The 27,871-nt window shown below is 39.3% G+C and overlaps 1 protein-coding gene across 2 annotated transcripts; it reads left to right on the top strand.

The window, feature by feature from the left end:
- The first annotated feature begins 202 nt into the window (after positions 1-202).
- On the top strand, positions 203-27,744 carry LOC100717197 (carboxylesterase 1D-like). 2 transcript variants are annotated; one of them, XM_023566016.2, is made up of 13 exons: positions 203-415; positions 5,882-6,086; positions 10,103-10,247; positions 12,692-12,825; positions 16,036-16,189; positions 17,824-17,928; positions 18,583-18,687; positions 22,276-22,416; positions 24,095-24,175; positions 24,402-24,549; positions 26,536-26,667; positions 26,912-26,984; positions 27,285-27,744. In XM_023566016.2, the coding sequence occupies exons 1-13, from the start codon at positions 364-366 to the stop codon at positions 27,469-27,471; spliced, it is 1,662 nt and encodes a 553-aa protein (XP_023421784.1). In that variant the 5' UTR covers positions 203-363; the 3' UTR covers positions 27,472-27,744. The 2 variants fall into 2 exon arrangements, with proteins under 2 accessions (XP_023421784.1, XP_003472019.2); XM_003471971.4 differs by having other exon boundaries at positions 5,879-6,086.
- Positions 27,745-27,871: the final 127 nt, after the last annotated feature.

Below are 27,871 nucleotides of genomic sequence, written 5' to 3'. Positions count from 1 at the left end.
CCTTGGGTATCTGCCTGCTGTGCTGCCCTTGGGAAGCTTATATTGCTCTGAAGTTGTAGTCACACATGGGAGATACCTCATACAGGAAGCTGTTGTGTGAATTTGGTACTCTGTAGTCTGATATTTGGATAAGAACAGTTCAGATAAAAGTGGGTAAAGTCCGAGTGGGTGTGGTTTGAGGGCACATGGAGAGAGAGGTCTTTTAGAAGAGGGACAAGTTTTCTGTTGTTTTAAGTTGTGTAATTGACTTGGTAGGTGAGTTTTGGCAGGGATGGGGGTCGGATCTGTGATCTGGGGCAGGACTGTGCATTTTTTCTGAATAGCACAGAGACCTTACTGGCCCAGGAGCTGCTGACTTCTACAATGTGGCTTTACGCACTGGTAATGGCTCCTCTTCTTGCTTCCATAGCCTGTGGTGAGTCCTTTTGAAATACAAATATCAGCAGAATGAATTGTATATCCTTGTCCTTGAAAGAGGCTGGCAAGCATAGATTTAGGACAAAGAAGCAGGAACAGATCCTGGTGTACAGTAGTATTTTCTTCTGGATTTTGAATTGAACTTACAGTAACAGCCTATACAGACCAGGCTCTGCCAAGAGCAGTAGAGGATGAAACCTGTGACTATAGGCACCAGGACTAGGACAGCTAAGTTTAGCTAAAGCCAAATTGATGCCTCTCCTATGAAGATTTAAGAGAATTCACTTTGTCTTGCCTTTGATACATAGTCCTAAGCTGGGCAGATCATGGAAAGTAACCTGGTAGAATAATAAAATCATGGACTCAGGAGCCAGAGTGGGAGGTCTGAATCTCATCCCAGCATTTCTGGGTTGGGTGTCCTTTGTAAAGTACTTGTGTCTTCCCTCCCTGGGCCCCTCCTTTTAGAAAGAGATGGCAATAGTACCTATATTAGCATCTGTGAGGATGAAATTGATGATTATTTCTAAAGTATTTAGCATAGAGCTTGCACAATAGGAAGTAGAGAAAGGGATAAATAAATAAATAGCTTGATTTACATAGTAGTGTGTTAATAGGAAATTTAAGATATAGCCATGTCCACACATCATGGTCCAATGGCCCTGAAAATGTAATTTGTTATTGAGAGTTCTGAATGAGGACTATCATCCTTGTGGTAGGGCCACAAGGAGAAGCAGCAGGAGCAATCAGGCAGAGGGTCAGGGTGGACTCTGGATATGTGGTTTCACTTTCTCCTGAATGGAGAACAAGAAAGAGAAAAAGCTGGTATATGGTTGGTTGCTTGGGTTTAGGGATATATACCCTGCTTATAGTGATCTGGAACCTGGGCCAAGTACATTAGAGCACATCAATGGTGTTCTAGGTTATGAGACCCTGAAAATGAAGGTGCGGACTCTTGAGTTACTTAGATCCAGGGAGTGACAGTACCTTCACTGCCACCAAAGCCTCACACCTCGTATCATCAGATAGAGAAAATCAATTCATGTTGAAACAGTTATGCAATGACTCAACAAATATCCATAGCATACAGTGGGCAGAGGTGCTCACACTTGGGGAACAAGCAGTCTCCCGCCTAGAAAAAGAAGATGCAGTCTAATTTTAACTCCTGAATTCAGAGCCCACACTCAGAGTTTTCCATTCTTAAGAAGTTTGAATGAAGTGTTTCCAAATCCTGTTTGCTCATGTGTTAAGCGAGCATATTAATACTAACCCAGAATGCCTTCTCTGAGGAACTGGATATGAACAGTAAGTGTTCAGTATGGGCACATTCTATATGACATAGCAGTGGTAACTGCTATACAGTATTTTTTATTATAGAGCCTGTCTTCTTATAACACATTTTTATGTTAGGCAATCTGGCTTCTACCCACTTTTTCTAGGCTGAAAGTCATCAATGAGATAACATGAATACAAACCAACCCTGTTCACACATTACCCTACCTTACCTCTTTGAAGCACTTGGCACTCCTTCCAACCCCTCCTCTTTTCCCTGGGATTCCCTGACACTCTGCTTTTCTTTTGCCACTGCTCTTTTGGGTGCAATCAGACTCAAATGCATCTGTCTATGCTATATTATCAGCTTGTTCCGCTCTCTCACATGAGTCTGCTGTGTACTCTCACCTTTATGAAGATGACTGTACTTGCTGCCTTACACTTCTTTTCAGTCCTATGATGCCCTCTTCCTATGGAGCCTTCTTTCCAGTATTCTCACTGACCACTGTCTAACATGGAACCAGCATTACATATCTGTTTTTCAGTCTTTTCCTCTCACTTCCACAGTCTCCATACCTGGCAAGGAGGACAAAGTCTTCCTTCACAGTTTCTCATTTATATCTTCCTATTGCTTCCTCATTACTCAAATGGATCTACTTTCAGTGCAGAAATCTTGAAATGTATAAAGAAAGTAACCTCCAACAGAGGAACTCAAGGGCATCTCAATCCACATGCTCCTCAGCATGTTATATACAGATGTTCCTCAATTTATAATAAACAAATGTCTTGATAAACTCATTTTCTAAAAGTTTTCAAGAACTCCTAATTTAACCACCAGCTCATTCATGTACCTAGTCATGGGACTAAGATTTGGTTGTCAACGAAGAATGTCTATAGTTATTTATTTCTTTTTTCTTTTTCTTTTTCTTTTTTATTGGTACTGGGGGTCAAACTCACGACTGCCTGCTTGCAAGGCAGGTGCTTACGCTGCTGAGCTAAGTCCCCAGCCCCTATAGTTATTTCTATAATGGGGCAATTATGGTCTGTTTATTGCTGCTGCTGCTGCTGTTGTTATGCTGTTATTATTGTTAATTATAGAGCAAGATAAAATTTCAGGAGACAACAATGGACAGTTCTCAATTTACACTGCTTTAAAAGTCAAGAAGAGCTTGGAGTGAAGTATTCCAAGCCCTGAAAGAAAATAACCTCCAGACCAGATTGATGTACCCTGAAAAACTCTCTAGAAATTAATGGAGAAACAAGATGCTTCCAAGACAAAGAGGAACTGGCGGAATTCATGGCCACCAATCCTACTCTACAGAGAATACTGAAGGACATTCTAGAGAGAGAGAAAGTCCCAGAATTCCAGGAACAGTGGCAGAAAGGCCTCAATGAATGGAGCATAAAGCAGAATGAAAAAGAAAAACAGACAACTAATGGCAGAAAAAGAGCACAACAGATGAGGCAGAGCAGCTTGGCTATAATCTCATATAGATGACCTTGATACACTAAAAAATAAATAAAAGAGAAAAATAGGCAGAGTAGATCAGGAGGTAAGGTCTACCGAGATGCTCTTTATAGGAAACATATTAACCTGAAAAAGGTTTATGGACTGAAAATCAAATATGAGAAAACAATGCTCTGATAGGGAACCAGAGAGTAACAAGGGCGACTTGACCAGTATTTGTAGATAGGTTGGAAAGACAGGATTTACTAGGTAAAGGAATACAACCAGAGATCAAGTCCAGGAGGGAGAAGGTTCGGAACCACTAAGGTAAATAGCGGGCTGCTCCCAATCTAAAAACTGAGGGTGTTGGTGAGACCCAAAAATGCACAGTGTACCCTGGGGGAGTGAAAGGGGAGGAATAGTCTTTAAAAAGAAGGCAGAGGATATTGTTAATAGTGTATCAAGATTTAACACTCACATTACTCTCACTACTCTGCTTAGATAGATTTTATTCTGTTCCAGTTTGTCTGCTTGCAGTAGATCTGAGGGCACAGACAGCTATCCCCAAAATAACAGGCTATAGCACAGTAATCATCTTTAATTTCCTATTAACTTAATCTGGAGTCCTGTATAACTTATACTGTTTTATCATGACTGATCTTAGTTAAATCTGGTTTGTTTGATTGCTGTTTGGTATAGACAGATTTTATTCAAAACTGTTATGATTGATAGTATCAAGTCTGAGAGTAAAGGGAATTATACTGAAGATGACAAGAATCACTATGATACCCATTCTGGTTTGATTATTATCTGTTTTTGAAGTTTTATACTATTTACCAAGTTTTGTTTTTATTAATTTTGTTACGAACTGCTATATTCAATTATACTACGTCTGATGATATATTATTGAAGTTAACAAGAGACATCAGAGTAACCATTCTTGTAGAACTCCTTGTACAGTGGTTTTATATGTATTTTTTGTTTCATGTGTTCATAGGAATATGTTTTGTGTTGTCTTGCTTTGTTTTTTTTCCTCCCTCTAATATAGAAAGGATAGAAATACGTGTTGAAACTCATGCATGCATAGAACCTATAAATAGTTTATGAGAACTGATCTTGCAATGCATGATGAAATGAACAAGTACTTTGAAGGAAAAGAGACACTATGATACTCAGTGCTGATCCCGTAGTGTCACGATGTGAAATCCATCTATACTATTATTCTTTGTTCAGAGTGATTTTAGCCTGCTATGTTTTGTTTAATCTCAACATAAATGAAGATATGAATGACTGCATGTATGTTTAAGTGTATAGGATTGATAAACCATATTGCTAAATTTTTGTTGGATAGTTGAACAGAACTGCTTGCAGTCTCACTGTTTGAATCTCCACTTTGTATGTTTCACTTTTGCATCTTGCACAGCTATTTGTATGAGTACAATATGTAATCAAGTAGTTACTTGCTGCTTATTTTTCTTTGAAAGTATGTATTATTTCTACCCCTTTTCTATTTTGTTTAGTCTTTTTTAAATAAAATTTAAAAAAAAGAAATGGTCAATGGAAACTCCAACTTGATGACTTTGCTTATTTTGCATGACTCTTACGTGCAGTACTATAATGTATGACAGAACATAAAATTGTAGTGTGTACAGTCCAATCAGCAAACATTATAGTACTGTATAATCAATGGATGATATACAAAAAAGGTGGTAAATGAGTACAAATCATGCACTATGTGTGGTGCAATGACATTAAGTTTATGAAAGCCAGGAAAGAAACCTTCTCTTTAAGGAATTTACCTTCCTTTTTTAGGAAGAACATTTTAGTTTACTATGGACCCAAAACTTGGGGAACCATGATTGATGAGAAAGCTGCAAAGAGATGAGAAACAATTATCTGCTCCCCTCAAACAGAGTGAATATTTTAGACTGAAAACTGACACCTAGTCTCGCTTTCCTCTGAAAACTCATGCCAGGATATTCTAGAAGCTCAATGTGTACTTTAGGACAAAACTGTCCTTTCTCCTTACTGGTCAAACAAACCAACAATCTTTGAACTAGAATTTGAGGCCTAACCTGACAGGTACCTCTTCACTTCAGGATTGTCTTCCACTCCCCATGGACTCCAACTGGTGATCTTCAAGAGTCCCTTGCACTTTTCCAACCTGATCCTGGGTTTGCTGTCTTTGTGCCTCTTCAAGTCCTCTTTCTTCTTTAACTCTTTCCCACTATTCCTTATTCACTGTTCCTCCTCTTTGTTGACACCAATCAGGCTTCACTGCATCTGTCAACTTCTTTAGTATCTTTCTGTTTCTAGGGGGACAGAAGCTCTTTCTTTCTGCTTTTGATCAAGTATATGCATGACTACTCACTGCAAGGTCACCTCTGTATAGAACTTGGGCCATCACTTGTCATCTTCTCACTGAGCATGTAGCTTAGCCTCCAGACAGTAATGGACACATGCTTACAGAAGCTTCTGGGCAGGAAAGCAAAGATAATTACCATTTCAGGTGTCATGTCTTTCTGTGTTTGTTTGAGCCTATGTGCTTTCATATCTCCCACTCCAATTCATTCATTAAATTAACCCCCAGATGTAGAAAGGACATTGTTTCTCATTTGTATTTTACCTAAGGAACTTAAGCCTAGAGGCTTGAGGTGATTTATTTGAGATCCCATGTCTAGAAAGTGGATGTGGGTTTTATCACCTTTATCCTCTAATGGGTCCTGCTTTCCTCTCCTCATCCAGCAGAACACCCACCTTTACCACCTGTGGTGGACACAGTGTATGGCAAAGTCCTGGGGAAGTATGTCAGCCTGGAAGGATTTGCACAGCCTGTGGCCGTCTTCCTTGGAGTTCCTTTTGCCAAGCCTCCTCTTGGATCCCTGAGGTTTGCACCTCCACAGCCTGTGGAACCTTGGCATGACGTGAAGAACACCACCTCTTACCCTCCCATGTAAGCAGATATGGTGACCTTTGGCATCTTTCACTGATGATATTTTTTTCTCAGAATGAGACAAGAAAGAGTGAAGACAACCCTCTGGTTGGTTTATCTTTTCTTTGGAATTCTCTAGAACACTGTTGACCCTTGAAAATATTCTGATAATATGACAGCTTTCTAGATGCCTTCATTTAGCACATATTTATTGAATACTTGATACATTCTAGGCATGATCTAGGGCTGAGAATTCATAAACAAAGCAAATATCCCTATCTTCCTTGATCTTGCATCCTACTGGGGAAAAGAGATAATGAAAAAACGCATATTATTAATATAATATATATTATATCATATATATTATATTCAAGCATATTATACTTGAATCATGTACTATGGAGAATGTGTTAATAGTGTTGAAAATAATCAGTGGACCACATGAGGGACAGATCAAGTAATCATGCTTTCTATTCTCCTGTCTTGAGCCTTGGCATGGCTGGGACTGGATGGGTGAAGTGTTATGCCTTTGTAGGGTAAAATAGAGTGTTGATTTGTTCAGTTCAGACTCCCTGTTATGTCTCAATTCTTAGACACACTGACTCACTGAGGGTAAAAAGCCTAACTTTCCAGATGGTCTCGTGGCTTTTCTCAGTGTACCTCAGACACAAACAATGTCAATTCAGAAATTATTTTCTTCAGCAGGTAACCTCTGCTGCCTACTTCTGCAGATTCTCTGGCTGTTGCTATTGGATACCTTCTTTTCTTTTAAAAATAAACTCCATTTTCTTACTTCCTGACTATAAAAGTAATACAAACATATTGCCAAAAAGTTGGATAACGTAGAAAAGCAAATGTGAAAGAAATAAAACCATGCACAAGTCTACCACTCAAGAGTACTTGCAGTTAGTATTTGAGATCATGTTTTCCAGTGTCTTTTACTTTTCCCTCTTCTGAAAATGGATCATGATTAGAGTTTGGATGACTATTTTCTCACTGATTGGTGTTACAGTAATACCATTCTACACCATTAAATATCACAGCCTGTGGTAACTGTTAAGTTGTGCTAGCATAGACATTGAAATGTTATTTGTGAATATTTGCTCAATCTTTTTTTTATAGTCATTAAGTAGTTTTTAAAGCTCTTCCAATTTTAAATAACAGTATGTTGAACAATTTTGGCTAAATCAGTATACGCATTCGTGGTTATTATAAGACACTTTTGAAGAAATGACATTTTGCTTTTGTGTAATTTTCCTCCAGGCATACTTCAGCTGCATACTTCCTTTAATCCTTACGTGAAAACTTAGGTTCAGGGGACTTGTTGATGCTTGCATTTATTAAAAGAATGACTTTTGGCTATTGTATGAGCAAAATAACACAATAATTATAAATACAATTTTTCTTTTTATTTTGGAATTATCTAAATACTAGTGAAGTTGAACTATTTTATGTTTTGACATTTGAGTTTCTTTCTTTCTTTCTCTGTTTATTTCTTTTATTTTCTTTCTTTTTTTAAAGATTAGTACACCCTGAGTCCTGATGATGCATAGGAAATTCCCTGCATGGAAATATAACAGTCTTGTCTACTGTTTACAACTCTATCACTTGACAGCTGTCATCCTGGCACCTGGGAGCTTCAATTTATCCTTCTATACCCTGGGGAAACAATGCCTTCTACTAATTCCACTGCCACCTGAAATGTTGCTTATAATGTTCTTGTAAACATGCACAGTAAATAGCATAAATCTTCTTGGTTGACCTTGGGCAGGCTCTCTAATCTCTCTGTAGCTCTGTTATCTCATCTGTAAAGTGGTGATAATAATAGATCTTGTATAAAGTTGACCTGAGGCTACAGTGAGTTGTTCCCAATAAGAACTTTAGTCAGTGCCTTTTATACTGAAATAATTCAGAATGTGTCATTTATTTAATTTTTGCAACTTCTTTGAGACCTGTATTAGGGCAACTGACGGTGATTTCCAGGGACAGGTTGATGACACTATTGTGGCATCTGAAGGGCTACAAGGCCCCTCAGAAAGCACTTGATCCATGAATCTAGCAGGTTGGGGCCCAGGAGAGGAACAGAATTCACCCAATATTCACCATCATGTCAGTAGTTGACACAGGACTAGAATGGAGTTTTGCTTCTATTGTCCCCACAAAGATGTCACCCTGCCCAGCTGCACGCTAAAAGATAGTCACTGAATCACTTCTTGTGTTGAAGGCCCCCCCTCCCCAAGGATTAGAACATGGTTACCTGGAGGAGGAATATGATCACCCTGTGATCCACAGTACAAATGATGCAGAAAGTAGGAAATGTCATCTCCCTTCGCAGATTGGTGCATGGGTAGCCTCCCTTCCTTGGTCCAGAATATTGCAAAGGTACTGACAAGGAGGGGATCCAAGTTCTCCCTCTACATAGTCTGGGAGACTCTGGATCATGGGTGTCCTACCTTTGGCCTATGGTCTGCAGGTGGCTATGAGCAGTTAATAATGTGGTCCCAGAACTGTAAGCTCTTAATATTATTATGTGAGTTTTAGCAATATAGTTATGACTGTATTGGAGGAAACTTCAGGGCAGACTGCACAGGCTACAATAGAAATTGTGGGAGTGGGGGATCGGGACTATAATACTGACTCTTTCCCTACTACTCATAGTCAGTCCAATCAAAGCAGTGATATATCAGTATTGCCTAGGTTTTCTTGACTGGATGAGTAAAACCTAGCATTACTGACAACAGTGCTTCAACCTACATATGTGTGTGTACTTATGTAGGCAATTTCTACTGTCATTAGAAGACATGTAAGTTAAATTTAGGATTATTGTGTTATTTGGTGGAATAGTTTAATAGATGAAATTGTTTTTAGGATTCGTGGCATAGGAAATACAAAGATGATACATCAAATAACTTTTTGCTCATGGTAGTGCTATAATTATATATTTGTATATATATATATGCATGTATAACATTGGCAATACTAGGAAAATGTTTATTTATTCATTAATTTTTGAAATTCAGTCATTTCTCTTCATGATACACAGTACTCAGTAGCCAGTATTTCAAGGAGGGATATCATTTGCTCACGGTTACCATCTCCGGCTGCTGGTTTCAAGGCAAAAACAGTATGGTGAAAATGCCTGGTGGAGGAAAGAGGCTCATGTTGTGGTGGCCATGAAGCAGACAGAGTAGGGAAGAGATGAGAGGAGCTGCACCCTTCCAGACCCTACCCTTAGTGAATTACCCTTTCTGAACACCTTCTAACAGCACATTTAGCTATGGATTCATTTGCCGATTAGTCCACTGACGAGGATAACACCTTTCAAAAGTTCTTAGTCACCTTTCAAAAGTTCCAGCTCCAAACAATTCAGGATTCTGGGACATATTCCAGATTTAAATCATAGTAGGAATATATCAAGAGGCAATCAGCTGTTCAACTCAAAGTTAAACTTGACCATGTCTCTTTACTAAGCTCTTATGAGATCTGTCATGATAGTGAAATGTATTTCTTGCTTCACAATCAAGTCTTATTCATGTCTTGGCTTTTTGGCAGTATGTATCCCTGTGAACAACTGTTTAGGGTATTTAGACACACAAAGAGGAAAATTAGATAAAAAATTTTCTGAAAAGCACTTCAAGAACTTTATAAAAATTGCAGCCACTTTCATTGAGCCATATATAGTCTCACAAAACAAAGCCAAATATTTCTGTAGTTTTGTGTCTTATTTTAATGTTATAATAAAGTGCAATAAAGACTGCTTTATTACTTATTTACCTTAACCATATTATATGTTTTATAAGTGTCTAAGACAATTCTTCACTAAATGTGGTCTAGACAAGGTAAAATTTGAACATCCATGCATTAAGGAGTCTGTAGGTCCCAACTAAGGTAACTAGGCAAACTCAAATCTTTGCAATGATCAGTTCAGTGGAAGCAACTCCACCTACAGGCATTATCTTCCTGGTGCAAGTCAAGCCCCAGGTGACACCTCCAGCTTCCACCTGTTGGAAGCTCAGGAGTTCTCTCTCTCCTTCCAGGTGCTCTCAAGATGCAGTGGAGGGAAAGAAGCTGTCAGAGCTGTTTAAAATCATAAATGAGAAAATTCCTTTTACATTTGCTGAAGATTGTCTGTACCTAAACATTTACACTCCTGCCAACTTGACGAAGAACAGTAGCCTGCCGGTGAGTACAGGCACCACTAGTCAAGACTTGTAGGTCTTTAGCATCTGAAATATTCTGCTGCAAATGGGACATGAGGGGAGGGAGGTTAGGGGAAGGAGTACCAGGGCCATAACTGAGTTTGGGAATCAGAGCTTCCTTTTATGACAGGGAATACAAGTATCCTTTCCCCAAGTTTCCTTAGTGACCTAAGGCCTTTGTAGGAAGATACTGTATTTCTGAAAACACACCTTAATTTTTAATTTTTATCACATCAAAAGAAGTTAAAAATGATTACTCATAGTCTTCAGATTAAGAAGCCAATTCCAGAGCCTCAAAGACATAATTTCCAATAAATTTAGAATTAGAAGAATCATTTTACCAGATAGGAGTGAAGATGGTGAAATTGAGGTCACACATTAGTGTCATGACAGAAGATCAGGTCTTTGAATTTGAAGTCAGTGACTCTGACATGGGCCTGTAAATCAACAGTGGGTGTAACCTTTCACTGTTCTGTGACAGAAGCATGTGAGATGATGACTGGAGAAATCCTATAGTAATTTTCTTTCGGTTTTAGCCCAACATCTGAGATTTTCCTGCCCCCACGTACTGTGGATTTAACCCCTTTTTATTTTTTATTTTGAGGTGGTGTCTTGGTAAGTTTCCCATGTAGAACTTGAACTTGGAATCATCCTGCCTTATTCTCCTGAATAGTTGGGATTTTGGCGATACTATTGCTACAAACACATTTAAGAGTTTGTTGTGGCTTCTTTTTCTCCCTTATTGTGATTGGTGCATGCTGAAAACCCATTAAATTAGTCTTTGTAAAATAACTGGTCAGTGGTGTGTAGAAAACTAGTTAAAAATTGGAAGGTGGAAGAGGGTGTGTTGGAAAAGAAGAGAGCCCTGAGATAGAATAGGAAGGGTTTCTTCATCCAGTCTTTATCCTATTCCCACAAAGGGTAAAGCTCAGGAGTTGGGGAGTATGAGCTTGCATCTGAAATTTGTTCCTTCACATACAGTGTAAGGAAAAGAAAGTTGAAAAAAATCCTTCCTCATTCATTCACTTCTTTATTTACATGTCTGTTTGCACTCAGTACCCCAAACATACAGTTAGTATTAGGGTTAGGGAAGGTAAGATTATGGAACCATGATCATAATGCTCCTACCTTCATGAATCTTGCTCTTTGGGCTGCACTGAGACCTCCTAAGACCATATCATTTCTCACCAACCTGGGACCCAGCCTTTAGTCACAGAAGCAAAGATCAAAAGTGGAGGAGAAACAGGAGCCGCAGGAACTTGAAAACAGGAAATGCACAACTATGAACGCAGGTCCTAGCAGTGCAAGTTCTGAGTTTAAATCTTGGCTATGCCTAAGCTGAGAGTCTTGGACAATTTCTGTGCTTCTCCTATTCTCTGTTTCCTCAAGTGAGATTAATCACATATGAGTTTTCAGTAATGACTGTGACATTTTGTTTCAGTCCTGGCTGAGTACACAGAGCCAGCACAGATGACACACCATGTAGAGCAGCCAGAGAATCTTTCTCCTGCCCTAATAACCAGCTTACCAGGAGATGAGTTCTGGGGCCAGATTACCTGATCAAGTCCTCCTGCTAACACTTACTTGTTGTGAGATCTCAGGCAGAGGTGCCTTAGTTTTACTTTTATATGGGGCAATTATTAGTGCCTGTCTTGTGGATAGTTTAGTTTATATTGCTTAGGATAGAATGTGGGGCATAATCTGTGTTAAAACTTTTCCCCTTTCATTTAACAATGTAATTACAATATTACTACTATTCTGTTAAATCTCTCTAGTCGCAATGTGAGCTTTTTCAATGCAAGAAACAATAGTTATATGTTATATCCACTCTCATCCTCAATTCTTATCATAATACCAGTTATATAGCAGGCTATTAGATAATGTTAGTGAAATTATTTTAGGCTTCCTGAAGGCGGGATTGGGAACTGGGCTTGAGGTGGATAGGATTTGGGCTACAGAGGAGGTGGTGGGGGGAAGTTTTGAAAGGAGCATCTTTGAGGAAGTTACTGTGTTTCAAAACAATATTTGTACACAGGAAAGTTTATTTCATCACTGAAGCATTAACTGAGATGAAGCTGAAATACAAAGGCTTCTCTTTGATTAAGTTTCAGTGCCTGAATGGTCTGGACCTGAGGATGATGGAGAGTTGGGGAAAACCGGACATTCTCACGTTCGCTGCTCAAACCAAAAATGATGCCATTTTCAGTTTGAAGATCCCTTTGGGGCCATTGTACGAGGGCCCAGACAATGGCAGACAAACCCAGTGGGAATAAGAATGCAGCCAGGGAATACAGAAAGTGGCTTTTACAACCTTGTGTGCACTGGTGATCTTCGGATAATGGCCTCTTTGAATCAGGGCTAGCATGGAGGTTCTTCCCCATTCTGCTTGCTGTAATCAGTGTGACTCTGATTTTTTTTTTGTGCAAGGTGATGGTGTGGATCCATGGAGGTGGTCTAGTGTTGGGTGGGGCATCGATTTATGATGGACTGGCCCTCTCTGCCCATGAGAAAGTGGTGGTGGTGAATATTCAGTATCGCCTGGGCATATGGGGATTCTTGAGGTAAGGTTCTGAGCTCTCTTTCCCTTCACTGCAGTATCCTGTTTCCTGTTGATATAAGAAAATATTTGAGGCTCCATATCTATAAAAGAAAGACACGTACTTAGATTTCATGTTTGGAAACTCAAAGTGCAGGATCATGTGCATTCACAGGACTGGTCTCTATAAAGGGCCCTTGTCTGTACATGGCAGAGAAACAGAAATAAAATTTGTGACATGCAGGATGCTTCCATTAGGCAAGAAAGAAAGCCAGAGAACAGAGGGGGTATGGTATTGCTCTTGTATTTATTTTACTGTTGAAAAGGACACTGTAATGGACTAGGGATATAGCTCAGTAGCACAGCACCTGCCTGCAAGTGTGAAGTCCTGGGTTTGATTTCCAATGCCAAAAATAAATAAATAAGTAAATAAATACCCTATGTTGTACATATGAGGTTCTTGTTAGAACTGCATTAATCCTTTTCAAGGATGTCCCTCTAAAGAATCATCTTATACCAGATCTTGTATATCATAGCATCTCCTACTGCCTACTAACACCAAAATGAGAACCAAGGACTTTAGAAGACAAAATGCATCTAAACTGTAGCAGCATCAATGCTGTGGCCCAGGTCACCCATCACGGGAAACTTTGTTAAGTTCCTTCATTCCATGCATCAAGGGCTTCATTATTGGACTTATCTACCTTCTTATTCCTTAGCTATACTTGTTCACTGTCTTGTGAGATTTACATTTGTTATTTTCTTTACTTATAATGGCCATTCTACTTGTCACTCTCCTGTTCTACTTGTTATTGCCTTTGAAACACTCATCTTCTTTCACCATGTAACCCCAGCATGCATGGTCCTTGGTGATAGATGTGGGTAGGCAGCAGAGCAAATCAATGTTACACATCTTCCCAGGGAAAAGAAGGGAGGGACATCTCATTGAGAGTGTTGTGAGTACTCGTGAAGGCAGGGTTCCTTCTAACTAAGCTGAAAAGTAATTCCGTTAGAGATAAAGCAGTGACTTTCACCAGAACCCAGCCAACATCATCACACCTTTCAACACAGGCCACAGACAGCCATGCCTGCCTCAGAAACTCTGCCTTCTCCTGACTCTGACCATCTCCCACCTCCTACTTGCTCCTTCTCAATTCTTTTTTATTTTAAAGGGAACAAAACAAAACAAAATGATGCAAAACAAAAGAATGAGAATGATGTTGGATTTAAAAAACAAGACAGTGGATAATTCACAATTGTTACCATATTGCATATTGTTATCCTCTAAATAATTGCTCAGACTACTAGCTTTAGGCTTGCAAAGTCAATCAAACAATACAAGCCTTAAATTGTTTCTTTACTTTAGTTTCTATCATCTCAGCCTGTGTTCCTTCGAATCAGTCATTTGCTTATGGAGGGGGCTTTCCTTCTCTCCTGGCCTGCACAACTGCTTCTGGTGTGGCTTCCTGGTTTTCTCCATGACTGGTACGGCTGGTGCTCCTCAGCCCTTCTTTGTTCTTCTGCTTCCACCTCATCAACCCTCTGTGTCTTCCTCTCTGCCTCTGCTAAGTCACTGCATGTCCCCAGAAGCACTTTCATATCTTCCTGTTTGTAGCTCTCACTTCCTTTTTGAACCCCAGATGCCATCCTTAGCTACCTTTTATTATTTCCTCTGGATGTCTTCATCACACTTCCTTTTTCCAGGGACAGACTGAGAACTGGACTGCTACTACAAAGAATATCCACTTCTTCCCACAAGGTATCTGGTGCCACTGCTGGAAGTTCTTCCTCCTTGTTTCTCAGGATAAAAGCCTTGTTGATATGCTTAACTCTTTACCTCACATCTACTTGACCAGCAAGTCTTCCTGGTTTTACATTTCAAATATTTTCAGAATACACTACTTCATCATCCACTTCTTGATTTTTCCTATCTAAGCTCAGTGTCTTCTCTGAATTACCGATAGAATCTTTTATTCTGGCCATGTTCTTATCACCTTTCATTACACTCTTGCTATCTGCATTTCACGTTATACTCCAACATTTCTTCTTTTGGTCCTGTGTCCTGTACAAGTTATGTCTCTCCTAAGAGAGAAGAGATTTACAAGAGCCTCTCAGAGATTTACAAGACTCATGTATTCAGGTCTCTACCAAATACTATTACCTATAGAATCATTCCTTGGATATGACCTCTAAAATATCAACCATAGCTCAAATGTGCCTCTTTTTTTTTTTTACTTGATTGTTTTTTACATGGTTATGTTTTTCTCACAGTCTGACAGTGTATTTTCTTTTCACTTATTTGTGGCCTGCAGTGTGAGTTGAATTTTTTTCCAGAGACATTGCTTCTTTAATCCCAGGAATGCTTTAGCTTTTTTAAAAAAATTTTATTTAAAAGGAAAAAGAGAAAAAACAAAACAAAACAAAGCGGTGTAAGGGTACAAGTAATACATAACTACAAAAAAAAACCCAGTAAGAAATCACCAGTTAATAGATTACACATTATCATCTTATAGATAGTTGCTCAAGTCACAGAATCAAAGCATACAAAGTGGACATTCAAACAGTGAGACTGCAAACAGTTGTGTTCAATGATCCAACCCAAAACATTAATATGGTCATCTATTTAACACCCCTAAACACACTTGTAGTTGTATCCTTCAGAGCACTTTTTTCCTCTCTTTTTACAACAAAATTTACACATTTTGGGTTTTATTACTCCTTAGTTCATATTACATTTTTTGGAAGAGAATAAAATCAAATATGGCAAAGCAAAGCCGTCAGTCAAAACCAAGGATAGACATAGCACATGATGTAAAAACAGAGTACAAGGCTATCAACAATGGTTACCATAATGCCTCTTGCTTCCTTAAAAAGAATTGTCTATTTCATTAGGAATTATAAAATTGAACAAAACAGTAGAGAACAAGACCAATAAAACCTACACCTTGTAAGCATTACAGCACTTCCAAAGAAGATAATAGTCAAATAAGCCAGGGTTGGGTACAAAGTGGTAGCTGATTAGAGCAGAGGCTGAAGAAGGACTGTGGACTTTCCATCTCTATAGATCACTGTGTGTCATTCATCACATAATGAATGACACACAAATGAAGACTTTTTGGTCAGGAATGGGAAAACCAAACCTTACTGTGGAAGATTCAGCAAGCAGCCCTGCCCATCAGGGATCTTGCAAGCCAGATCATGAGGTCTCTGCCACACTAACCCTGTTCTGTTGCAGCACAGGGGACGAACACGGCCATGGAAACTGGGGTTTCTTGGACCAGGTGGCTGCACTGCGCTGGGTCCAGGACAACATTGCCAACTTTGGAGGTAACCCAGACTCTGTGACCATCTTTGGAGAATCAGCAGGGAGTACAAGTGTCTCTGTTCTTGTAAGTATTATTGATATCAAGCCTCTTTCTAGGCTTGATGTGGCTGTTGATGTGAGTGAGCTCTTGGAGACCAGACAATCTTGCTTTGGTCCTTTTGCTTACAATACCTGGATTTAGTGATGATTCTATGAAGTGCACAGCAACAGAGAGTGGAAAGTCAAGGCTTAACTTTCCTTGGCCTGCAGAAAATTCAGAGCTCAGCTCAATATCCTGGGACTTTAAGAACCTTTAGGTGCATCCTGCACCAGGGGAATTTCTCCTCCTACACTTGGTGTTTCCTTTTTTCATTCTCCTAATCATTTTAATATTAGGACTCACATTGCTTCTCTTGGAATGCAAAGAGGATGTCAAGTACAGATGCTAGGAAATGGTGAAGACACGAGTTGGATAAATTGTCTTATTTGGCCTCAGATAGAACTGTTCTTTATGGGGATTAGAGCACCGAGAACAGACAGGACCATCCTCTGAGGTGGCACATTGTTTATTCATGTCCAAGAGGATGGGCAGCAGGAAGCTGAGAGATAAGGAGCAGCAGGGAGCTGAGCAAGAAGAAGAAAGCAGTAAAGGTGAGTGGGAGGGGTGGATCAGGAGATGTGGATCTCAGGCACAACACATTAGATGTCTTACTGTTTGGAGAAATTGATGGGGCACACTTAGAGAAACTAAAAATTCAACCCCACCTACCTCATACTTGAGCAGAGGGTCATATCTACTGCCATAACTTTCCAACGTTTATTGGTATAGTTGAATACTCAGAGGAATATATTCTTGTATTTTTTAAAGTAGAGATAAAAGCAAAAAGAAAAGTACAAAAGTATTTGAAGAATAAAAATCTTTTAGAATCCCACTAACCAGGATGGTTACTGTGGATTTATCTATGTATCAATCAGTCAATCAATCATCTATCTATCCACATAGAGTTGGTCTCCTTGTTACATTTTTATTTATATTTTTTGTAAAGAAAGAAACCTTTATTATTGTAGGTTAATTAATATTTCTCTAAATATTGGACTACTTATCTTTTGTAGTTGTATAGTATGCCATGATAGTAATGAAAAATTGTTCATTTGCCCAATCTCTTTATATTGGAATCTTCAGGATTTTCCAATTTTTGATGTTATAAACAACATAAGATCATGTGCATTATTAGATATCTTTTGAATGTGCCTCCACACAGATCTTTTTCTTGTACTTGCTAATTCTTTTCTTGTTTTGAGGCTCAATCCCAGGTCTTTGAGTATATCAAACCAGTGTTATAGCTTAAGAGATGGAGCTACACACAAACTCTCTTCAGATGCATGGTCAATTTTATTAAGATCAATTATGAATAATTAAAATTGGAAACCTAATTTATGGGTAGGAATACCTAAAACCACATTGTAACAGATTTGATTGCCATAATGGGTAGGTGCCACATAATTCTTATTTTGTCTATGGCTCTGGGCTTTGCCTCTACTCTGCTGAGAATGTAGGACTGGGGCCACAGGACAAACGAGGACTTCTCATGTCCACTGAGCATGAGAGACTCCAAGAGATGACCAGGGCAGGGAAGTAGGGGGAAGGAACCTTAGAAGCATGTGAGTCACTGATACTGTAGTTTCGAGCATCAAATCTCTTCTCCACTTCCCTGCCAGGTGTTATCTCCACTGGCCAAGAATCTCTTCCACAGGGCCATTTCTGAGAGTGGTGTGGTCTTCAGTCTTCATATAGTTAGGGACAATGTCAAGGCCACAGCGGAGGTAAGTCACATGCTGGACAGCTCTCCTATCTTTTCTTTGGTTTTAGTAGAATCCTATGGTGTTTTTCTTGGTTTTTCTTGGGAGGCAGCTGAGAGTCTCTAAAGTCAGGAGGGAGGATGGCCAAGCAGGAAGGAGTCCTTTAGGACTCACACTTATATCACGTTCTGAAGTGTTTTCATGGGAATCACCTTTTCTAGGCCTCATGAATTATGCATTAGTTTTAGTGTGTGGTGAGAGGCATAATACCCTTGTAACTTTGTCACATGTTTTGTAAAATAGTCACAATCATTACACTTATCTACAGTTGGGGACTCTGAGACCCAGTGGCTAGTAGGTAGTATTCAGCCCAGATAGCATAGTTCTGACTCCATGTTCTTCACCATCCCCATCTTCACAGGTTCTCTTGAGACATTTGTATTTGAGAACACTGAGCCCACTTTAGAAGAGATGAGGCAATAGACATATGTATATTATGTGTGACTCATGTTACAATTCCAAATAGCATGAACAACATGCCATGGGACCTGGAACCCACTATGGTTTATGGGATATTCACGTATCCTATTTGGTTTGGGTCAGGATAGAACTATGTATGTACACTGATGGAAGATAAAGTTTTCTCTTAAATTCTGCTGTTGGCTGTGATTTCTGCAGAAAATTGCAGCTACTGCTGGGTGTGAAACCACCACATCGGCTGTCATCATTCAGTGTCTGCGCCAGAAGACAGAGAAAGAGCTCTTAGAGGCAAGCCAGATAACGGTGGGTACACCCATTGTAGTTATCCTGCCCTGTCTACATGACTCCATACTATTGGTTCAGTTGTGTACTTATATGAGCAATCAGTTGGTCAGCTCCTAGTTCAGTATAAGCTTTTGAACTAAACTGGGAAGTTTATTTTTTCTTTTTTTATTATGAAGTATAGTAAATACAAAAGATCTAATAATAACACAAAATTAGATTATAATTCTTTCTTTTAAAACAATGTTTTGATATTCTTTTCAGGGGTAGTATCAAAAGTTAAGCTCAGTGTTCTGTAGAATTAGTATGAATTAATAAAATTTATACATTATGTTTTTCAAAAGTAATTACTGTCTTGAATTTGAAGAATGGGGACATGAAACATTTAGTTTTTCAGAAAGTTGTCACAATCTAAGGTGCTTATGGTTCACAAAGTGTCTACACAAGTCTTAGAATATCTAGATAACTGGCCACTGCTGTGTCACAATTATCTAGATATTCTAAGATTTTTCCCCAGTTAGCATTCAAACATAAACATCTTTCTACCCATTTACTCATCTATCAGACACTCATCTATCCTTCCATCTGTCTACCATCATGCATCCAACCATACATTTATCCATCCATCATACATCTCTCTTCTCTCTCTGTGTCTCTATCTCTCTCTCTTTCTGTATCTTATTCACTTAAGTTCTTTCATCCATCTAATATCAATGTATTTTCAATTGGTCCATCACCCATGAGTCATCTAGTCAACATGTATGTACATTCCATCACCCAGCCCTCAGAAGCAATGACACATGTACCATCTCCATGCTTATTTTTATTCTTTTATCCATGTGCACATACAATGCACCAATATTCAACTCACTGACCAACACTATCCACATATTCCTCTTTCTGTGTGGAATCATCTCTTTCTTCTTTTTGCCATTCTCTCTTCCTGCATGATAGTTATATATAAGGTGATGTCAAAAGAGATATTACACACCCTAATTGAACATTAATGCAATTTTAAATGCAAAATCCAAGAAAAAACACAGGTATATTAGTGGACTGAGTGTGTAGGAATACAGAGAGGATGCATTCATCATTGTCAAGGAGGAGTGCTTCTTACAGAAAGTGACCTTGAAGATTGATGGTTGCTCATGCCAGTCTGTCATCACAGAGAAGTTCAGCAGGAAAAGTTTTCAGTGAGAAGAGTATCTAAACCCATGGGAATTCTTTCCTTTTTTAGTGCAATTGTGAGCTCAGGAGCCACGTGACTGTCTGCCTGGCTTCTTTATCTCACCATAGATATTCTCTTAGGAAGTCTGAGGATGAAGTGAGATTTATAGATTTATACTATCATTCAGCAAAGATTTAAGAAGCAGATTCCATGTGGCAGGACCTGATTTCATTGTTAGGGTAGAGAAGTTAAGGAGATGAACTGCTCTGCCCTTTTAGAGGCTTGTGCTCCAGTTAGGGGAGTTCAGTGAAGAAATACAACAACAGTCTATTTGATACATCCAAGAGTCGTCAAAGTGAAAGTTAAAAAAGAAAGGTAGTGATGGAGAAAGAATGTAGTGGTTCTAGAACTAGGAAATATAAATGAGAAATGTGTGGCTGAACTTAGGGAATAAATACTGACTTGGAGCATTGGATTAAAAAGTACAGGAGTGGGTTTCAATAGTGCCTGTAAACAGCAGGGTCAGAAAATGGTTTGCACTACGATGTCACCTAAGTCCATTTCTAGAGAAATAAAGAAGCCAGTCATCAGAAACATAGAGAAAAAGTGCTCCAGGGGAGGAAACATCAGCTTTAAAAGCCCTGATGCAGGAGGCCCGTGTTTCTAGAGCAAGGAAGGAATGGGGCAGCATGGAACCTGAGGCCCTGGGAGGTGCAGTATAGTGGTCAATGGAAGGATTTGCCCTGTGATTCAGCAGCAGGTGGAAGGTGTTCAGAGATTGTGAACAGAACAGTGACATGATCTTAGGTTTCCCAAATGTCTGTGCAGTGTGATCTAGACAGGAGGAAGGGCAGAGCAGAGGCATAAAGATCAATGGGGAGGACACTGTACTGCAGCAACTCAAACAAGAAGTTCTGGTGGATTATACCAGAGCCAGATCTGTGGCACAGAGAGAATTAGGTGGAATCTGGATAATTTTGAGAATAGCTACCAGGACTTACTAAATGAGAGAGTGTGGGATATGAGAAAAGGAAAGGAGGAAAGAAATCTCTGAATTTTCAGACCCAAACAATGTATTTCAAGTGATTCCAACAAGCCAACTACCAGCATTTCTGAGTGGATACTGGACACTGACCATTATTGTCTTTCTCATGTCTCCTGTGTCATTGTGCTCCCTTAAGTGCCGCCCACTACAAGCACACACTGTTTCTCTTCTAGCATTTCTTTACCTCTACTCTACATTTCCCATTTACATGCCTTCTGGTACCTCCAGACTCCTGTCATCATAAAATAGAGAATGTCACCCCTTTCTCTGTATCGCCTCAGTTCCTCTCTTAGTCAGTTTTCTGTTTCTGTATCAAACACTTGAGGTAGTCAACACATAAATAGAAAAAGTTTATTTTGGTTCAGAGTTTTGGAAGTTTTATTCCATGATCTATTGTGCCTGTTTGGTTCTGTGCTGGCACATCATGGTGGGAGTACACAGAGGAGCAAAATCACTTACCTCATGCCTTGGTAGTAGAGAGTGAGAAGGGACAGGATACTGACATCAAGTTTAAGAGCACACGCCCAGTGACTTGAAGACCTTCCATTAGGGCCTCATGTCTTACAGTTGCACCATCTCCTTGTAGCTCTTGGCTGGAGACAAGTGTCCTATACACAGATTTTTGTGGTTGACTTAAAATTCAGATTGTAGCAGCTTCAGTAAGTTCTTACAGTAAGTTCTTAGATGAAACACATGCAAAAGATGTGCTCTACTGCATGATCCTCTTTGCTGTCTTTTTCTAAGGGATTGTCTATTTCTATTGGATTTGTCCAAGCCCAAAGCTCTTTTAAGTCCCATTTTTCTGTTCATTGGTTCTATTTGCTTAATTACTTGCTTCTGATTGGAAATACCACTTTCTCACTTCACCTGTCAATAGTTTTCATCACCAAAGTGGTATGCAGGCAGCAAGCATCTTCAACTTTCAGAAGTTTTCCTTCAGATGAGCTGCTCCTCTTTCAGATTCCCAGAGCTACTTTCTCTGAATGGCACATCTTTCCAGGCAGCTGTATTTACACTAAAATTTTTTTCTCAACTTTTTGCTGTAGGATTTTCCCTTTATTGTCCAGTTAATACATACACACACATCCCTCCACACTCATGCATTCATATTGAATACATATTATGATGATTTATATATATTTTAATTTGACTGAAAATGACCTATTCTTCACTGCCCACATCACCTTATCATGAGAAGTTGCCCAAAATTCCATCCTTAATATATCCATATGCAGATTCTCAGGGTCCATCATTTGGACCCTGAGAATCTGTTGTCACTACTGATGACCAGAATGGGTGTGCAGTCTCACCCTTGCCCTCAAGGGACCAGAATAGAGCTGCAAGCGTCAATTAGGGAGGCAAAAGAGAGACAATATATTGCTTTCTACTTGCTCAGCCCTACTCACCTATGACCACTGTTGTTGATGGTGTGCTGCTGCCCAAAGCACCAGAAGACATTCTGGCTGAAAAGAATTTCAGCACTGTCCCCTACATTGTGGGAATCAACAAGCAAGAATTTGGCTGGCTCCTTCCAATGGTAAGAATGTACTGACTTTTCCACAGATGTACTTCCATGCCCCAAATTGGAAGAATTTCAGCACTGTTACCTTTATTGTAGAAATCAGTAAGCAAGAATTTGGGTGGTTGATCCCAATGGTGATACTGCACAGACCTCTAAGTCAGATGCATCCTTTTGCATCATTATCCTTTCAACTTCTGTTCATATGGCTCCTTCTTTTCCAAACCACATGTGAGCCCAGGGCAGACATATTATTGGTACAAGTGAACATTTCCCCATAAATCTTCTTCAGGATAGTCCAGCTGTCCCTAGAGTGGTACATACCAGATAACCTTTTGGCTGAACACTCTTTGACTGTATTCCCACTAAAAAGTTCTAAAGTGTCCTGGCTGTTATGTCCATAAAGAATAATAGTACAGATGGAACAGTCCAGGATGCCTGTAAAGAGGAAGACTTGGAAGTCAATGAGAATTAGGCTGAGGCAGAACAGGTGCCACTTTATGCTGGGGCTCGTGGCTCCTATTGATCTCCACACACACAATCAAGTACCTCATTGGGAAGATTTAGAGAAAGTGTCTTCTGGATAAGTTAAAATTGGCTTCAAACAGTGATAAAAGGTTTTGTGTTTGACAAAAATTATAGGGTAAACAGAGACACTAATTTAAAGCATTAGGGCAGTTATTATTCAGAAAGGAGATGGAAAATGGGGAAAGATAAAGCAAGAGAGTTCACATCCCTGACCCCAAAAGTTGGAGATGTTTCCAGGCTGCAAAGGCACAGAGATGTGCTATGACAGTAAAGAGTGAATCCACATGGACAGACAGATTTGTTCACTTTTACTCATCTGCAGGAGAAGCAGACCTGTGTCTCATGAAGCAGAAGTGCAATTTGAAGTGAGGCTTCATAGTCTGGCCTGAAGATGATCAAGAGTAACCTCCAATGTTTACATTTCCAAGTGGTTTCAAAATATTTACAAAACAAAACAACCCCGAACCTCCAAAGAAACATTACTCTCAGGTCCTCAAGGAAACAGTTTTGGATGTGGGATTTTCATCTCAAAAGGCAGAAAAAGGATTGATAATTGCACATTTATAAGGCAACTGCTCTAAGAGACAGTTCATAAGTCTGTTTGTGCATGAGGGTTAGGCTAAAGGAAACAGTTACTTCACATGAAATCACTGAGTGTTCTTAGGCATTTTAGAGGTCCAGATTTACTGTAGCACATGGTCTTTAGTTACTAGAAGCCTCGCAAAAGTTGGATCAAGTGTGTTAATGCAGAAGTTTTGACAGGGGCATCATATGCTGAAAGTTCTGCAGTTCTAACTTCAGAAGGATTTCAGTTTTCAAAGGATCAAAGCTAGATGGTTGATTTTGTCTTAGTCATCAGCGTCTCTGGAGTATGGCCTGTGCCCTTTATCCCAGAGCCTGCTGCTTCGACACCATCCTGGCCTAAATGTTTCCTCATTGCCTGGATGAACACTGTGCTACCTGATTTATGTATCTATGTATCATCCTGTTCGGATTCTTGAATTTCTATTTCTGAGTCCATTTATTTCAGTTATTTTGCAAACTGATGAAAGAACTACTAAGGCTCCAAATGAAACTTAATTTTGCATTGGTTCGGTTGTTTGTTCTGTTTGGTTTTTATTTTAAATTTTTTTGGAATTCACAAATGTTTAACCAATATTTTAAACAGATCATGGGCAATTCCTCCACTGAAGACATTTTGGACCAGAAGACAGGCATGGCATTTCCAGGGAAGTTCAAACGCTTTCTTGTAAGAATCTGAGTAATCATGGGAACTGATTAAGAAACAAGGTGAAAACATTTGTCCAAAATTGCAGCCCAATTGAATGGTAGAACCAAAAGATTGAGATTAGTGATTCTGGCCCCATTTTTCTTTTTACCCATCTCACATCCCCAGAAGGATTTTTCATGGGATACAATTTAAGATCAATAAAGCCTCTTAACTGACTAGAGCTCATTTTCTCAATGTATTTCAGAATATCTCTGGGGATATGATGACTGTGGCTTTTGAGAAGTACTTAGGAGGGACAAATGACTCTACCAAAAAGCAGGAACGCTTCAAGGACTTGATTTCAGATATTGTGTTTGGTGTCCCTTCTGTGACTATTGCCCGTGCACACAGAGGTGAGTCCCCAGCATTAGACAAGAGAGGGACACTATCTTATGAGTGTTTGTCTCTGAGCTGCCCACCTCCCAGTATAGACAGATGTGGAAATTGCTTATGTTGAAACCCCAAATGTGATTACATATGGCCTGGAGAGAGGACATGTCTTATTTTGTTATATATTAGTATCAGAGGATAGAAGAAGACAGAAATGCAAGTAGTTAATTTGGAATTGATCTCAGAAAACATGAAGTGAGGAGGAAGTGGCATAGAAAAGAGATGGAAGCTGTCAAGGATGCACAGCCATGTCTGTGTCTGCTGTGCATAACTGAAATGTCTTCTGGACTTTTCCACTTCTGAAACTTCCGTCATGTAAATGTTTGGTGGTGTCCTATTGTCTCTGTGTTTCTACTTCCTATTATCTCTCAAATCTGTGTTCTGTTTTCTTTGAAGACTTATCTGTGCCTATGTGAATTTTGTAAATCTCAATGATTTGAGGAAAAACAAACAAACAAACAAACGAACAAATATCCTGGGGAAGAATACAGCCTAAAATAAGTTTTTCCATTCACTGAAATTTTTGCTTTACTGATGGGTCAGAGTTCATTAAAAACCTGGCTGAGTGCCAATGAATGATTTAAAAAGCTGTAAGATTTTTCCACAATGGAATACTACCATAAAGAAATATGAACCCGAGACATTTATAGCGAAATGGATGCAATTGAGACCATACTTTTAAGTGAAATAAATTGGACATACGTGTGTGGATATGGCATTGTCTGTCTGATGTAAGAAACTGAAAGTATAAATAAGAACCAAAATGTGTAATCGATATTGTGAAATAGGAAGAAAAGTTTAAAATGGAAGGGGAACTAGAGAGGGGGAAAAGAAAAAAAGAGAAAAGAAGGATAAACTGGAAATACAACTTTGTAAATAAGGAGAAGAGGGATTGAAGTGGGGTGGGTAGATGGAAGGGTAATGGGGAAAAAAGAAATAGGAAGATATATCATGTACAGGCACAGATTCTCTATGATGAATGTGATCAATATGTATACCTAAATTGTACCTAAAAACTTAAAAAAATTATTGAGCAGCCCAGGCAATGTTCATCCTTAATTTCAGCAAGTTCTGATTGACTTTGACAGAGTTGATTAATAAATTAAATGCTGAGTCATGGGAGGATTATTTCTTCCAAATAAAACTTGTTGATAAAAAAATTAGTGATGAAGGCTGCAGGAGCCCATCAATAGATTATTTTCCATTCTCAGAGGGGCATGTAATGTTAAATACTTTTATGGATGCAAAACGATGTGAAAAATTGATTATAGTATATTGGAAAATAACATAAAATATTACTTCACTTTTATATTCATAAGATTTATTCACTAAAATATAAAGTAAGCCTCATGAATGGCAGGATTATGAGTATTCTTATTTTATTTTTTGTACATTTTTCAGGTTTTTAAAAAAATCACTCACTTTTTTGCCTATTGTTTTAAGACTCCCTGAGATAAGCAAGAGATTCTATAAGTGAAATGACAAAAAATATTAAACTCTGAGTTTTGTGGTTTCCTAAAATGCAAGAGATTGATGATATTCTCTCTATATGTTTTATTTCCATATACTTCTTTATGATAAGCAACTAGTACTTGCCTCAACTACTCTGAAACATTGAGAAAAATATTGGAGAATTTCACAACCAAGCTGAATCAAAGATACCTGCTAGGTTGAAGATATTCTTGAAAGGATGACCTGTTGCTGTTGGTGATACACGTCCAAATTCATAATGGTTGCATTGCAGTTCTCTGTTCTGACATTCAATAAATATCTGGTCAGTCCTAATCCCATTTGAACAAACTGTGTGGCTCTAATTTAAGCAAAGAGCTTTTTAAAAATTGTTTCTGTTCCCTGATGATACCTACAGGTTTCCCGAACAGCTGAAGATTTGGTTATAGTCCTGGAGTGGATCCAGTCATGTGATCTGTGCATGTTCCATGTCTTCACAGATGCTGGAGCCCCTACCTACATGTATGAGTTCCAGTATCATCCAAGCTTCTCATCTCCCTTGAAACCTAGCAGTGTGATGGGAGATCACGGGGATGAGGTTTTCTCAGTATTTGGTGCACCACTTTTGAAAGGTAATGGCTCTTCCCTGGCTATGAACTTGCAGTGAGGAGGCCTGGGAGCCAGTCTTAGTTTGCCAGCCTTGAGTACATTTTACCTTCTCTCTCTATCTTGGTTTACTGTTTTGCTGCCACATGGTTTAGCTACACAGGGCAGTCCTCAACTTTCCTCCTGCTCTAACATCATTAAGGATATTATGCATTCATGTGTCCTTGATCATAGTCTGTCTCAGAAGGAAGTTTTCATTCTTCCTCATAGGTGGTGCCTCAGAAGAGGAGATCAATCTCAGCAAGATGGTGATGAAATTCTGGGCCAACTTTGCTCGGAATGGGTAAGGCTGTTGGAAGACAAGTAGCAGGGCTGGTAGATGAGTTGGGGAAATATGTTGTATACCAGTTGGGAAGGGGTAGCTTTAATAGCTTGAGTGATCAAAACCCCAGCCCTGTGACAGTAGTACTTTGATAATGAGGTTTCTCTACAAAACTGGAAGTGCCCCAAAGATGGAGAATTCCCTGTCTGTAGAGATGCTTGAACCTCTTGGCAGAGATTAGCAAGAGACCCCTACAAACCTCAGAGAAATATGAGTACCATCCAGAAACCTTAGGGAATTTCTATTTGATTCTGTTTCCAGGAACCCCAATGGGGAAGAGCTTCCACACTGGCCAAAATATGACCAAGAAGAAGGATATCTGAAGATTGGTGCCACCACCAAGGCTGCCCAGGGGTTAAAAGCCAAGGAAGTGGCTTTCTGGACTGAACTCTGGGTCCAGGAGACAACAAAGAAGCTGTCTCAGACAGCACACATGAAGAGTAAATAAGAGCACCAGCCTGCCTGGGGAGCCTGGAACAGCCACCACAAACATATTTTACAACAGAGTTTTTCTGTTATCTTGGCACCTTTTTTGGTACTGGGGATTGAACTCATGACTTTGTGCTTCCATGTAGGCACTTATGCTGCTGAGCTAAATCCATGACCCAAGGTCAGCACCTTTTTGTGGAGGGCAGGGAACTGTGTGGTGGGAGCATGCAAGGATCAAAGAGGACAATCTGTGTCCTTCTAGTGTCAGGAGAATAAATGTTTGAAGACTACATTAGTCTGTCTCTTGAGTTGGAGATGGAAACAAATCTATTTTCCTCAGAGAAAGGATGAAGACAGAGGCAACATCAGAGTACAATGTCCCTGCAGGGATAGCTTGGTGAATAATTATCCTGATCTAA

Source organism: Cavia porcellus, unplaced genomic scaffold, assembly GCF_034190915.1.
Source record: "Cavia porcellus strain 051 isolate PalLab524CR breed Dunkin Hartley unplaced genomic scaffold, mCavPor4.1 scaffold_4, whole genome shotgun sequence".
Classification (NCBI taxonomy): domain Eukaryota; kingdom Metazoa; phylum Chordata; class Mammalia; order Rodentia; family Caviidae; genus Cavia; species Cavia porcellus.
This window is presented reverse-complemented; position numbering and strand designations above follow the sequence as displayed.

What these genes read in the sequence shown, in the direction of transcription:
- LOC100717197 (XM_003471971.4), top strand. Translation starts at nt 364, where the DNA reads ATGTGGCTTTACGCACTGGTAATGGCTCCTCTTCTTGCTTCCATAGCC. An exon ending in TCTTGCTTCCATAGCCTGTG is followed by an intron (nt 416 to 5,878) that starts GTGAGTCCTTTT and finishes CTCCTCATCCAG; the next exon opens with CAGAACACCCACCTTTACCA. An exon ending in TGGTGCACCACTTTTGAAAG is followed by an intron (nt 26,668 to 26,911) that starts GTAATGGCTCTT and finishes TCTTCCTCATAG; the next exon opens with GTGGTGCCTCAGAAGAGGAG.